This window comes from Populus nigra, chromosome 14 (assembly GCF_951802175.1).
Source record: "Populus nigra chromosome 14, ddPopNigr1.1, whole genome shotgun sequence".
Lineage (NCBI taxonomy): Eukaryota > Viridiplantae > Streptophyta > Magnoliopsida > Malpighiales > Salicaceae > Populus > Populus nigra.
In genome coordinates, this window is record NC_084865.1 from 7,235,928 (window position 1) to 7,252,046 (window position 16,119).

A 16,119-nucleotide genomic window follows, 5' to 3' on the forward strand; every position below is an offset into this window, starting at 1 on the left:
AAAAGTTTTTTACGGTCTAGATATTATTTGTTTTTACATTCCAAGATTTTTTTATCCAAGCCACAACAATAGTGAAAAAAATAAACTAGTATTACAAAAAAATAAATTAAAAGTGATGAGAAAAATATTATGGCTCAGACACAAAATAATTTAGATGCCAACAATGTTTTTTCCCCCTAAGATTGTTTATGCTTTGGTCCTTCAATTTTTTTCTTGTAAATTATTTGCTTCTTCGATATTGCTTTGATTTGGAATTGATCCTGGTGGTTTATTTTTCATGCGTGTTTATAGGCATCTTAAGATGTCGAGAAAATATTTGTTGTTAGCTAATTCTTGATTTTGCAAAATAAAATTTAATTTATATGATTTAAAATAATTATTTGAAAACTGAATTTAAAGGTTAAATAAATATTCAACCCCTTTTTTTTCCAAATTCAGGGATTGATTTACACGGTCAAGGGGGAAGTTTTGTCTCTTTTTTTTTCATTTTGATCTCTTTGAATTAACATTATTTGGGATTTGAATTTATATTTTGTTTTGGTTACCTTGATATATGGATTTTGCAATATCAAGGGAAATATCCGGTGCTCGATTTTGTAAGATAAAACAAAATTTGGCTCATTTAAAACAATTAAGTTTTGAAGGATCAAGATTTAAACATTTAAGTAAGGGGACTATGGTAAACGAGCAGGCAAAAAAGGTTTTCATGTGCAACAAAGAAGTCAGCATGTAGGAGGCGTTTGTGTTCTTTAAACGTTCTGCTTAGCGGATTTTTGGCAACACAAAAATGGCTTCCATGACGACATTTGATTGATATTTATTTTTTTAATCTTTTTTTAGTGATTTTGTTTTTCAATTTTATCACTTAGCATTTGGTTTCATTTAATTTTTATATCAAATTTGGTCCTCGTTTTTTTTCATTACTATTATTTATTTATTATCTTTTCAATTTTATTCCTCAATATTTTATTTTATTTTATTTTTTATTTTAAATTTGGTCCTCATTATTTTGATTGTTATTTATTTTTCTTTTAATCTTTATTTATTAATTTTTTTCAATTTCATCCCTCGGTATTTAATTGATTGTGGATTTTACTTTGTGATTTTTGTTTTGAATTTTATGAGGTTAATCTTAGTCTTATGACCTAGTTCACGAGTTTTGAAAATTAACCTGAATTGACTTCGATCATTTTGTTTGTCATTTTTAAAATTGTTTTTTTTTTCTCAATTTCAGTTTTGAACATAGGGTTGGTTGGAGATTGGGGCTCATGATTTTTTTCCACTTTCCTTTTACTACCAGAAAACCGGCGAAAACCAACGGAATTACTGACGACAATATTCTATTGGTAATTATTACCGACGAACGAAATTTCATATCACAATATGTCGGTATATACCGACGAACTAAATCCATCAGAGATACGGTCGGTATATACCGACAAAATATTTTCGTCGGTATATACCGACCGTATCTCCGACGGACTATACATTTTGTTTGGAAAGATGCAACGATGTGGTGACGTGGAGTTTTTTTAGACGATTTTATCGATGAATTGACCGAGGGATTCAAACTGAATAGCCATACAGTGATATAGCACTATCACCGATGGAATCACAGATGGAATCACCAACGGAATGTATCCGTCAGGGATTCCATCGGTAAAAACCATTATATACACCCCCTCTGCTGACATTCTCTTCCCCTATTTCTCCTTCTTATTCTTTCCCATCCCATCCCTGCCCTCCCAAATTGCAGCCAATCACCTATCCCAACTCTCCACTATTTTCAACACAAGCACTCAAGTTTCTTATACCTTGTACGTGGTCATAATATCCGTTTCTTGTGGATTTTATCATTTTTTTGTAAGTAAATTTATCCTTTTTAGTTTTAACATTTAAATGTGAATTTTATTGTTTTTTTAGTATATGTATTTTGTTAACATATGTACTTGTTTGATTGTTATTTGTCAAAGAAACTTGTAGTATAAATGTATAATTTTGTAGTTGTTATAGTTTGTTTTAGATTTTGTCAAATTATATTTGTTTGTAAATTGTTGAAATTTTGTTTGAATTACACCGAATTAAATTTGTTGTGATGAAATAAATAATTAATAGCTTGTTTAACGAGTCTTTTTTAATTGTTATCAATTCTATTTCGAAGTTGTGATATCTGTAAATTTATATATGTATAAATTTGTATGTATGAACATTGATAGTTGATAGTTGATAATGAATATTTAATATAAGTGTTGTTTTAGTTTGTTTGATAATGTCGGGGAAAACCAATATTTTTGTTATGTTTTATAGAGGTTCAATAGAAGTCATGGATGATCGTTCATGGATGTATCGGGACTCACCCCAAGGATTGCGGAGGATGAATTATTGTAATGGTGGCTAGGGTTTTATTAATTTTGCAAAATCTATTCCGAGGAATTTTACTGATGGTGGTATTAGGTGTCCATGTAGGAAGTGTAAAAATTTAAAATTTCTGCATCAAGATGTTGTAACGATGCATCTTCTAACCAAAGGGTTCATGGAGCACCTGTGTTGGTATGCACACGGAGAACTATTTGTTCCTAATGAGAGCATGGAAGAACAGGTGGTTAGGTCAACTTCTAGTGCTACCAACATACATGAAGTTGGAAATGAGAACAGTAATCCTTACAGAAATATGGTTATGGATGCAATGAGAATGAGTGAAGCTAATGTCAGGGAATGTTCAATCGTAGAAAAAGAACTTAATGCAGATGCAACAAGGTTTTTTGATATGTTGAAAGATTCTAACGAACTATTATGGGATGGCTGCACGAACCACAATAAATTATCAGCCGTAGCATAGGTGTTCACCATCAAGTCAGAACACGGGTTGAGTGAGGCTGGTTATGACAAGATTATTGAATGGGCGAGAAGCATTTTACCTAAAGGGAACAGGTTGAAAGAGAACTTCTATGCTGCCAAGTCCATGATGAAACCCCTCGGTTTAGCATACCAGAAAATTGATATATGCCCTAACTTCTGCATGTTATACTACCTTGAAAATGCTGAGATGATCGAGTGCATGACATGTGGGCATTCTCGTTACAAACCCAGAACTGGTAGAGGGAAGACTCTCGTGGCATATAAAAAACTTAGATACTTTCCAATCACACCTAGATTGTAGAGGTTATTCATGTCACCAAGGACTGCTAAGCACATGACATGGCACCAATCACACCATGCGGTTGATGGAGTGATGGTTTATCCTTCTAACAGTGAAGCATGGAAACACTTTAACAGTGTGCTTCCTAACTTTTCAGCTGAATCAAGAAACATGTGTCATGGGTTGTGTATAGATGGATTCAACCCATTTGGGTCATTTACTGCTCCTTATTCTTGTTGGCCGGTTATACTGATGGTTTATAACTTGCCACCGGGGATGTGTATGAGGCCGGAGTTCATGCTTTTATCTATGGTCATACCAGGTCCAAGCAGTCCGGGCGGAATATAGATGTTTGTCTTCGTTCGTTGATTGATGAGTTGACGCAATTATGGTCCTCTAGAGCTTTGATTTATGACATCTCGAGGAAACAAAATTTTGTTATGAGAGCGGCTTTGATGTGGACTATCAATGATTTCCCAGCTTATGGAATGGTTTCTGGTTGGAGCACGCATGGAAAGCTAGCATGTCCATATTGTATGGAGAACAATAAGGTATTCATGCTAACGAACGGGGGTAAAGCTTCTTTTTTTAACTGTGACCGTCATTTGTTGCTGCCGAATCATAGGTATAGAAAGAACAAAAATGATTTCTTTGTTGGCAGAGTTGAAAAGGATGTTGCACCCCCGCGTCTTTTCGGTGAAGAATTGTTTGATGTTGTGTCAGAGTATGGTGACATTGTGTTTGGTATCCAATCAGGTAAGCAGAAGTTTCCTGGTTTTGGTTTGACCCATAATTGGGTGAAGCGAAGTATCTTTTGGGAGCTTTCTTATTAGAAGACCAATCTTCTCCGCCATAACCTTGACGTCATGCACATTGAAAAGAACATGTTTGAGAACATTTTCAATACCGTTATGGATGTGAAGGGGAAGACAAAGGACAACATCAAGTCTAGATTGGATATAGCGTTGTTCTGTAACCGTAAAAATATGGAGTTGGTTTGTGATGGGTCACGAGTCGCAAAACCAAGAGCAAGCTTCATGCTATAGAAAAACACACAATTACTAGTCTACAAATGGCTTAAGAGTGTGTGTTTCCTCGATGGACATGCCTCGAACATATCAAGGTTGGTTAATACGGAGGAATGCAGATTATATGGAATGAAGAGTCATGACTGCCATGTGTTTATGCAAATATTGATCCCATTAGCTTTTCGTGATTTGTTGCCAAATGGGATATGAGATGCACTAACGGAGATCAGTCATTTCTTCAGAGATATATGCTCCAGCAAGTTGAATGTTGATCACATTGAAAGGCTTAAAAAGAATATCGTCGAGACAATATGCAAACTTGAGATGATATTCCCTCCATCATTTTTTGACTCAATGGAGCATCTACCCATACATTTACCATTTAAGGTAAAAATTGGAGAACCGGTCCAGTACAGATGGATGTATCCATTCGAGAGGTTAGATATTATAAGAGCTATGTAATTCATAATTAAATGTTTTTATTTTTATTTTTTTAATTGATAATTTTTTATTACTTTTATATATATATATATATATATATATATGCAGGTACTTGTTCAATCTTAAAAAAAGGTTAAGAACAAGGTGCATGTTGAGGCGTCAATATGTGAGGCCTATGTTGTTGAGGAGATCTCAAGATTTATCTCATACTATTTCGAACCTCATTTGAGAACGAGGATCAACCGTGTTCCACGGCATGATGATGGTGGTGAAGTGTCTTTAAGTGGGAACTTGTCAATATTCTCCAATCCTGGACGACCCACACCTAAAAATGCCGTGAGGGGAAGATATTTATTTGAAATAGAGTTCAGACAAGCACACAATTATGTCCTATTTAACTATGATGAGCTGAGACCTTTTATTAAGTAAATAGATGTTCGACTTAAACTTTGTCAAGAGTGTATTATTTATGTTTTGTGATACCATAAACTCATATAATTTGGAACAACCTTGCAGGCAACATTGACGATACTTACTGTCCAATAACTCACAGCTGACCGATTTCAATTACAAGATGAACAATTTGCCACATGGTTTAGAACACATGTAAGTCCTATCACAAACTCATTATCTCTTGCAATGTAATTAATTGTATGTCAATTTTACATAATATCCATTTATTGATTATTGTTGTATTTAATTTACAAGGTTTATCAAATAGGAGGTAGTGCTGCTATTTCACTGTCTTTACTAAGCCTGGGCCCTAAAAGAAAAGTCAAATGCTATAACGGGTATTTTGTCAATGGATATGTCTTTCCTATTGAAGAATACGGGCATGGAAGAAAGATATACAACAACGGTGTTTGTATTAAGGGATCGACTTCTAGTGAGTTTGAAGTTGACTACTACAGTAGATTGGAAGAGGTCATTGAACTGAAATATCATAGCGAGTAGAATAGAGTGTTTTTATTCAAATGTTATTGGTATGACACAACTGACAGAGGAATCAGGGTAGATCCTCACTATGGTCTCGTTGAAATCAACTTAAAAACTAGACACTGCAACGTAAACGACGTCTTTGTTTTCGCAAAGCAATGCCAACAAGTTTATTACACATACACCCCTTCCTTTAGAAAGGACCGATCAAGAGTTGACTGGTTATTCGTTTTTTTAAAAAAACCCAAGGGTCATGTCGAGGTTGTTCAGGATGAGAACGAAGACACAAGTATGATAGATGAAGTCTTTCAAGCTAGTGAGTTGGTTAAACCATACCGAGTGGCTCCTTCGATTGACTTAGAAGAAAATTTAAATTTTCATGTTTTCAACGATAGTCTTGTTAATGTTGACGCAGAGGAGTTGAATGTTGTTCTAAGCTCTATTAGTGGACAAAAGAATGTTGTTGAAGAAGATGATAACAAAATTGAAGAGTGCGATGAAGCTGATGATAACAATTCAATTAAGGACAAAGATAAAAATTCCGACTAACTAACATGTTCTAAAGCCTTATTTTTATAATGTAATAATTTGGAACATAAAATATTTATTATTCTTTAATGGTCAGCTCTTGTTATTGTGCTGCATGTGCTATAAGATTGCAATTCAAGATTTTGTGACAGGGTTTCACAAAAAAATAAGAAAAATTTACGGTTTCACCGATGGGTACACCGACGAACTATAACCCGTCGGTATTTCACAGAGAGTTGAAAAAAATTTACAGGATTGTGCCACATTCACCAACGGAGTCACCGACGGACTATAACCCATCGGTATTTCACAAAGAGTTGAAAACAATTTACGGGATTGTGCCACAATCACCGACGGAGTCACTGACGGAATATAACCCGTCGATATTTCATAGAGAGTTGAAAAAAATTTACGGGATTGTGCCACAATCACCGACGAACTAACCGACGACGTTACCGACGTATATTACCGACAGACTCACCGACGGATTACCCACATCCCGAAGCGCAAGCATGTCAAACGCGTGTCCGTCGGCACACATATCGATGGATTTTTCAACGGATCAAAAAGTTTGGTGGGATTTTTGAACTTTTTTGGTGCGCATATCAATTAATTTCCGATGAAATTTAATGCCACCGACAATAATTAATTTCCGTTGGAAAAATTGCCATATAAAACACCCCCTTCCCCCCCCCATTTTGTTCATTTTTTTCTCTCGGCTTCGTTTCTCTTCTTCTCCATTTCTCTTCTCCTCTCCGTTTTTATTTGGCTTTTTAAAGAGATTTTATTGTTTTGGTGGTAGTTTTAAAAGGAATGTATTCTTTTTTTCTTTATCTTTGTATTTTTTTATTTTAATTATGATTTTTTTTTTGTGCTCTTTGTTTTGTGTATTGTTTGTAGATAAAATCTTAAATTCAATACACTATTAAGGTAAGCATTTTTTATTCTCAAATTTATTTTGAATTGATATAGTGTTTTTTAGTTTTGTGTATTGTTTGTTTTGTGTTTAGGTTGTGTTGTATAATGTTTTTTAGTTTTTTCATTTTATTTATTAATTTTATGATATTATTGTTTGTATTGCTATAATTGTTATTGTTGAATTTATGTTTTAAATGTTAATTAAAATATAGAATTAAATTTAATTAGTTTATCTTAATTTTAGGATATTATTGTTTACCTGTCATTGTTATTGCTTGTAACTCTAAGTACAAATTTAACAATGAATGTTCATAGTTGAAATTGATTTTTTTACTTGAATTTCGTTATATGATGTTATTGAATAAGATGTTTTGTGTTGATGATAATGAGTTGGGTTGAGATCCAGGATGATTGGATCGGGATGTGAAATAAAATTGAAAATGTAATATGATTTTGTTGGTAACTTGGGACCCCCTAGTATAGGGGAGACTCTATCGAATTTTTTTAAAAAATAATCGAAGTTAATTATATAATTATTCATATAAATTTGTGTAGATATGTAGAATGAAATCTACAGTACGTCGTCAGAAGACGGTTGCAGCTAGTTCTTCTAGCAGCGAGGAGGATGTATCCTTAGGTGCTGATCACGACGAGGAATCTATGCCAACTTGTGATGCTGCCTTTTCTAGCACGGTTTCATAGCGCAGAAGCGGTGTGCCTTCATAGCGTGGTCAATTCACCCGTAAGTACCAGGCACAATGGAAGGATGACCTCTCAATGTAAGTTTCTTTATGTTTTAGTTATATATATATATATATATAGCATAATTTATGAACAACTAATTAATATTATTACTTTTTTTTTTCAGGTTCACAAACATTAGGGCTGCAAGGAGATTCCATTGTTTCAATGGAGTCAGGTTTCCAAACATCCTGAGTGGAAACCTAATATCGATGTATGGTTTAAGTGATTTCAGGTCGGTGTTAATTTTTAATTTTCAGCTTATTTTTAATAAATAATTTTTATAATTTTATATCTTGTAATATTTTTATTTTATATGAATTATTTATATACATAGAACAAATTTGAGTGGGATAGGGCGAACAACAATGTTGTGAGGAGGGTATGGGAGAATCACGCAGCAACTAGGTAACATCAAAAAAATATTTATTTTTGTTTTATAATTTTATATTTTAAATTCTAATTTGTTACTATGGAAGTAGGTTGCGTAATTTTTGGTATGACACTAAAAAAAATAAAAAAGAAACACGAGGGATAACAATCTTGAAGGATGGAATGAGGTGGCGGTTTGGCGGGAATTCAAACCGCCATTCATCCCGGGGGAAATATGGACGACATATATTGAGCATGTGACCTCAGAGCGGTTCTCACGGCGCTCACAGTCCGATGCCGACAACCGGAACCGGCAAATTTATGGTTCGGTGACCATGCACATTGGCAGATCCGTCCCATTCAGCGCACATGCAAAGCGGATGATAAGATTAATTTTAATGAAATATATCGTTAATTAATTTGTCGTTCCTTATTAAATAACTTTCAACTTATTTTTTCCTTACAGGCTGCGTCTCTTGGACGTGAGCTGAGTCCAATAGAGTTGTTTGTAGAGACGCATGTGCGGAGTCAAGACCGCCAAAAAGGGGTGCAGCAGTTTGTGGACCACCGTGCTCAGCACTTTGTGGTATGTTTGTTCATTCATTTTATTTTGTAAGTTATTATTTTCTTGAATTGCATATGATGATTTTTTAAAAAAAATTCAGGAGACCTATAATAGCCGGTTGAGGGAGAGATATGGGGACAATCCTTCGACCCATCCAGATTTGTGGATGGAGGTGGGATTGTCTGGTGGACCCGATAAAAATCAGGTTTACGAGCTCTCCACTACTACAGCTGAAAACTTGCATTCGACTCGTAGTGTTTCAACCCTTGGGAGCTCTCCATCAGTATCAAGCACTCAGTTTGAGGAGCTCATTGCCTTGAAACAATAATATCAATAACTCTCGACGAATTATAATGAGCTCCGTCACATAGTCATGGAGATGAGATCAAAGATGGGTGATGATCTTGTGCAGGGCCTTTTTGGCTGTATAGTCCCAGGAACAACTAGCCTCCTCCTCCTCCTCCAGCTCCGCCGCTATTCTAGTTTAATTTTATTTTTAAACACATTAAATTTGTAATGAATATTTGGATGAATATTATTTAACATTATTTTTTATATTTTTAATGTTTAATCTAATTTTATTTGTTTATTAGAGTTGGCTTTACCGACGGATAATTTCGGTTGATATTTCACAGAGAGTTGCCAAACAATTACCAGCCATGCCATAATTACCGAAGGACATATTCCGTCGGTGATTACATACAGTACTCCTCACACATGGTGTAGAATAGGAACCCTGTTATATATATATATATATATATATATATAATCCACGGATTCAACAATAAAGACATGGCGCTCATTAAATGTATGTTTTGACTTGGATAGGCTAAGATACTATTACTGACAGGGAATATATATATAATCTTATTTGTTTGATAGACTCAAACTAGAAGACTTGATGACCAAATCTACCCTTGGCACTGGCCTCCCCAACTCTCGTTTTATATATATATATATATGTATATATGATACTATTTATGTGATGTCATATATTACTTAAAATTGAGTCTATGAAAATAAACGTAAAGCTGTGATTGCAGGATCAAGTCCCTCATTTTACAAGTCGTGGATGGCAACTCATCAGGAACAAATGCGAAGACTATTTCTACCTTCTAAGATCTAGGTGGGTCCAGTTTACCTGGTAGAGTCAATATTGAGACTTGACCTTAGCCCCTCAAGACTTTATTAAATATCGCTTGTTCACGTCCAAAATTAACTTCAAACTGCTATGATCATAATTTCCTCTGTATTGCAAAAGCAGAGAGTAAAAGGGGCTGTAGATAATGGTAGAGAAGACCATCAGCATGAACAACTGCCAAGGTCATATTAGCAGTACTAATTATAAAGATGATGGCGTTGAAGAAGCTCAACTTCCAGGGTTTCGATTTCACCCAACAGATGAAGAGCTTGTTGGGTTCTATCTTCGTCGAAAGGTGGACAAGAAGCCTCTCAATATCGAACTCATCATACAAGTTGATATCTACAAATATGATCCATGGGATCTGCCAAGTATGTTGTTTTGTTCCAGCTTCTTAATTATATTTCACAAAACATATCTCTTTTTTATAAAAACAAAAAAAAATTAGGGTTTGAGAAAATAAACTAATAAGAACTTGATGCATGGATTAATTAATATAATATATATTTTAAGTAATCATTTCATTATTTCTTAAGAATTTATAGTTTCATGAAGCTGCCTGGCAAGCTAATATACTTTTCTCAATCTAGCTAGGCTGCTTTCGAACTTGATTAGTTTCCTCGATGGCTGTGCTACGGGAACAGTAATACTAAGGCCTTGTTTAACTCGATTTTCTAGCTACAATCAATCCATTTTAATTCTTTTTCAAGTTCAACAAGTTCAAATTATGGTTATACATGTCATAAATATATCTTGATATGAAAAGACATGCAGAATCAGTTGGGGTTTTCTAGGTTATCAATGGCAGAATATAGCACACACGTAATTATATACAAATTGAAAAAAAAAAAGCTCACTTGAAAAAAAAAAACGAAAGAAAAAAACGAAAACGGTGAAATACACCTCTTTACGCATTCCCTTAGCTTGTAGAAGAAAAAACTAAGAGACGATAATTTCAGTTCTTCTTCCTCAAGAAAAAAATCGCTGGCAAAACGAAGTTGTATAAACCACTTGTTATTGCATGCCATCTTCTCATTCATTTTGATGCAAATGTTTCTCTCATTAATTTCATTGGTATACATTCATGTAGAGCCAAGCAGTGTGGGAGATAATGAAGGATACTTCTTTTGCAAAAGAGGAAGAAAGTATAGGAATAGCATCAGACCTAATAGGGTGACAGGGTCTGGATTTTGGAAAGCAACTGGCATTGACAAGCCAGTATATTCACTAGGAGGAGAAGGCCGTGACTGCATTGGACTCAAGAAAACACTTGTTTACTATCGCGGAAGTGCAGGAAAAGGCACCAAAACCGATTGGATGATGCACGAGTTTCGCCTTCCCACCAGTGATAACAACATCAGCTCCACTGCCATTGCCAAAGCTGAAATATCTCCCCAAGAAGCTGTAAGAACATAAACTAATAACCATAAGTTATACATGCTAGAGTGTTTAAATTGGGATATTCCTGTATTCCTTTCTATGTTACGTAAATTTAAACTACTAAATTCAAATTAATTAATAAATATGATTAAGTGTATGAAAGAAATAACAAATTAACTATTTATTATTTGTTTTCTCTTAGCTAATCTCGGTCATTAGATTCAAATACTGCTGGATTTTCTTTTCCGTTGACCGATCGAATTGAGTTCAATCATCCCACCCTGGAACTGTACATAGTATTATTATTACCTCCCACCTGCAATAATGTTTTTCTGTAAGGAAAGAATACTCTCTTTGCAGTACCGAGCATGTGTCTAGTTATATAGTTTGTTCATCTTGTGGTCACATGCATGATGAATGGATTAAATCGCCTCACGCTTTAATTTCAAACGACGGTCCATATATATCATTTGCAATTATTTTGCTTTTGCAAAATATCATGGGATAATAGAGTTCATGGTAATTGGGTTCTGATTCTGCTTTTGCTTTTGCAATTATTTTGTTGATTGTTGACAGGAAGTATGGACACTCTGTAGGATTTTCAAAAGAAATGTGTCATACAGAAAATACACACCGGATTGGAGGCAATTATCAACAAAATGTCAACAACCACCAATTGACACGAGCTCCAAGATATGCAGTCCGGCCGAGTCTAATTACAAACAAGAAAGCTACGTCAGTTTTGGCGCTCCACTCATTCAACATTACGATAATAAGCCTCCTGGTAGTCACGCCATCGAAAGGAAACCGCTGCATTTGGACCAGTTGAGCCACATAGCTCAGCCACCATCTATGGCTTCATCCTCAAACATGTCCAGCCCGTATATCCATGAGATGTTTACACATGGGGACTGGGATGAGCTTGGATCAGTTGTGGAGTGTGCTTTTGATCCTTTTCTTATGTGAATATTTGTGTAGTTATAATAATGATAGGTATAGGGACTAAAGCCTAACAAGCTAGTTAATTGGTTTTGTAATATATATACATGGGCACTGAAAGACGTCATTAATATTATGTTTACCATGAACTTAACTTTTTTTGTTTTGAAGGGTTTTGCTTTTCTGTTTCTTTCCTGGATGTTGTATGGAAATCTAGTTGGTTTTGAGATTATTGGATTGTTTTATTTTATTTATTTATTTATTTTAATTTTCATGTATAATTTATTGATGAGATCAATTCTCCCTTCATTACACTAGCTAGGTGGAAGATCCATTACACCTTAAATTACAGTAAGAGCTCATATCCCTGCACTAACTACATGGTTGGTTCTCTTAAGAAGAATTATCCCACACCTTAAAACCTTTTTCCATAAAATTTATGTACATTTTGATATTCAAGTTTGAATATTATAGTATCGGAAAACATACTTGGTGTTTGAGTAGATCATAGGATTGATAACATCAATCTTGTATTTTGAATTACCTTAATCCCGAGCATAGATATTACATAAAAAATGGCTTATGAGTCACGTAGGTTTTTTTTTTTAATTAATGTGGATATTTGGATTAATTTGAACGCATCTTAACTAATTTTACGGGCCCTAAAATTAACGATCATGTAAGTTTTCAGTAATCTTGAAATTTGTAAGACTCGAACTTGTAACCTTTAGAAAATAAATTTAAAATCTTAACCAGTTAAGCTATATCTCTTAAAATTTACATAGATTTTTCATACCATTCACCAATGTGTGATATTAGTAATCCATCCTGTCTTTCCTTTGAACACTTCGAATACAAGTGTAAAAGATATTTGGAAGATGAAATTGGTTTTTGTTAGTTTAAGAACCTCCTCAACGATTTGTAGTTATGACAACGAAGTTTAAGACTAGAGATATCTAGTACAGGTATCATATTAATTGCTCAATGTACTACATGGCAGCTGGTCGCATTTTCTGAATATGTAGGACGGTTGACCATGAAATCTGTGAAGCGATTATTTTGGCCCTATGGTAGGTTTGCTTTGAAAATGCTAGAAAGGGAAGAAACATGAAAAAAAAATAAAGAAGAACGAGAAGAAAAATAATAATAAAAAAGCTCTACTACTAGGGGATGATTAGACTTGCAAGGAGACATCTAAAATGCAGCATTCTTAGCATTCTTAGCATTCTAATATATATATATATATCATTAAATATATTGAAGGGTTGAAATTTAAAAGAAATATCCAGAAAATAATTGAAATTGATTAAATAATTGAAAACTTAAAAGTCAATAACAAAATTGCAAAAAATGCAAACATGTTATGATAAGAAAAATACATTAGAGATAAAATTGTAAAAACATATTAAGAAAATGGTTGAAATTGAATAAATAATTAAAAATTAAAAAGCTAAAATAGCTGAGTAGATCATAGGATCGATAACATTAATCTTGTATTTTGAATCATCTCAACCCGAGCATATATATATATATATATATATATATATATATAATGGCTTATGGGTCACGTAATTTTTTTTTTCAATGTAGATGTTCAAATCTGTTTACGCACACTTCGACTAATCCTACGGGTCCTAAAATTAATAACCATGAAGCCTCCAATAACCCTGAAGTTTGTGAGACTCGAACTTATGATTTCTAAATAACAAATTTAGAATCTAACCAGTTAAATTACACTCCTCATAATTCACATAGATTTTTCATACTATTCACTTATGTGTGATATTAGTAATCGATCCCTCTCTTTCCTTTGAACATTTCGAATACAAGTGTAAAAGATATTTGGAAGATGAAAGTGACTTTTCTTAGTTTAAGAACCTCCTCAACGATTTGTAGTTATGACAACGAAGTTTAAGACTCTAGATATCTAGTGTAGGTATCATATTAATTGCTCAATGTATTACATGGCAGCTGGTCGCATTTTCTGAATATGTAGGACGATTGGCCATGAAATCTGTGAAGCGATTATTTTGGCCATATGGTAGGTTTGCTTTGAAAATGCTTGAAAGGGAAGAAACATAAAAACAAATAAAGAAGAACGAGAAGAAAAATAAAAAGAAAAGCTCTACTACTAGGGGATGACTGGACTTGCAAGGAGACATCTAAAATGCAGCATTCTTTTATATATATATATATATATATATATATAAAAGAATGCTGCATTTTAGATGTCTCCTTGCAAGTCCAGTCATCCTAAATTGTAAGAATCATTAAATATATTGAAGGGTTGAAATTTAGAAGAAACATCCAGAAAATAATTGAAATTGATTAAATAATTGCAAACTTAAAAGTCAATGAACAAATTGAAAAAGGTGCAAACATGTTAGGATAAGAAAAATACATTCAAAGATGTAATTGTGAAGAAATATTAAGAATGTCGCGGGTGCGCGGCGTCGCCGCGAATATTCCGTTTTAAAATCTAGGAAGTGTGTATGGAATCTATCTGGCAAATGTGGGGAGACAAGAAAATATTGTCTTTTGTTGGTAGAAAATGGAATGGGAGTCGCCACCTAGTATTTTGGTCACTAGGAACCCTAACTGGTCTCAGAGATTGGGTACGGGGACTGGTTGCATAAAGGGAAGGTATTAGCACCCCAAATACGCCCTACCTAAGGTAAGCTGCATTGTTTATTTGTCTGATATAATTCAAGGTCTCGTTGTGTTTTCTAGTTGTTGGTCCGTCTATGGTTCAAGAAAAGTCCTCCTCAATAAGGAGATCCTTATCTTATCGGGTAAAACCTAACCGTTCTAACATCTATGTAAAAAAACTATATTTTTAATATCAGGAATACGTTTTACGTATAAATTCGTAATCCCATATACTAAAAGAAGACAAAAACAATTTTTTAGAAATTTTAAAATATTGGCCTAGTTCTCATGGCTTGAATAAACTGGTTATTAAAACCAAAATGCATGCTAATACATATATTGTTTTTGAAACTTTCTTTGTTGTATGAAAATATGATATTATATTTATATATATATATTGGAGAGACTAGGCCGTATGCATGAAAACAAAATATTTTTAAATTAGTTTATTTTTTATGTTTTGATGAAAACCGGGTATTTTAATACCGAATTTGTATCTTTACAGTATAAAAATACAAACCAATATTGATCAAAATACAGTAATAAAAATACAACAAAAACACATATTTTTTAAATATTTTTTGTAGAATTTTCTTAAATTTTTTTATTATATATATATATATAACAAAATATAATATATATAATATGTAATATTAAATGGGCTGGGCTGGGCCGGCCTAGCCAACTGGGCTGGGCCGGACTCAGCCCCAAAGGTGTTGGGCCGATCTCAGCCCAAAATGGATTGGGCTGATCTCGGCCCGAAAAATTTCCTATTTTCTTCTGGGCCCGACCCGGCCCAGAAGACAGGGCTGGGCCAGGACTAGCCTGGCCTAGCACTAGAAACCAACGGGGGGAATTATTTCCCCCCCATCCTCCTGCATGCAGAACAATTGTTTTGCATGCAGGAGGAAACGCACGTCAAAGAAATGAGCCGAAAGTGAGGAAGATCTTACCTGGCGCGGAGGAGGCGGTGGTTGCTGGTTTGGCTCCTCTGCTGGCGGTTCTGCGGTGGAGGCCGGTGGCGGGGTCAAGCAGCGGCGCTACCCTTTCGAACGACAATGCAGGGGATGTTTCTTTTCAAGTTTTTCTACCCGTTTCTAGCTTTCCCTTCTCAAATTTCGGTTCCTCTCCCTTTCGGTTCGTCCTCTCCTCCCTCTGGTTCCCTCTGTTCTTCCTTTTTTTTTCTCTTTTTTCTTTTTTGCCTTTTTCTTCTCTCCTCTGTTTTTTCTTTCCTCTGTTTTTCTGTTTTTTCTTCCTCCTCGTTCTTCTCCTTTCTCTCTTTTTCCTCCTCCTTTCGTCCCCCCTTCTTGCTGCTGTGTTAGGTGCTATTTATAGAGCCAAG

At 34.5% G+C, this 16,119-nt stretch overlaps 1 protein-coding gene across 1 annotated transcript; it reads left to right on the forward strand.

Annotated features, from left to right (window-relative positions):
• The first annotated feature begins 9,910 nt into the window (after positions 1-9,910).
• On the forward strand, positions 9,911-12,282 carry LOC133672442 (transcription factor JUNGBRUNNEN 1-like). Its single transcript, XM_062092863.1, has 3 exons — positions 9,911-10,180; positions 10,900-11,213; positions 11,766-12,282. The coding sequence occupies exons 1-3, from the start codon at positions 9,955-9,957 to the stop codon at positions 12,153-12,155; spliced, it is 930 nt and encodes a 309-aa protein (XP_061948847.1). The 5' UTR covers positions 9,911-9,954; the 3' UTR covers positions 12,156-12,282.
• The last annotated feature ends 3,837 nt before the right edge of the window (positions 12,283-16,119 follow it).

What these genes read in the sequence shown, in the direction of transcription:
- LOC133672442 (XM_062092863.1), top strand. Translation starts at nt 9,955, where the DNA reads ATGGTAGAGAAGACCATCAGCATGAACAACTGCCAAGGTCATATTAGC. An exon ending in TGATCCATGGGATCTGCCAA is followed by an intron (nt 10,181 to 10,899) that starts GTATGTTGTTTT and finishes ACATTCATGTAG; the next exon opens with AGCCAAGCAGTGTGGGAGAT. An exon ending in AAATATCTCCCCAAGAAGCT is followed by an intron (nt 11,214 to 11,765) that starts GTAAGAACATAA and finishes GATTGTTGACAG; the next exon opens with GAAGTATGGACACTCTGTAG.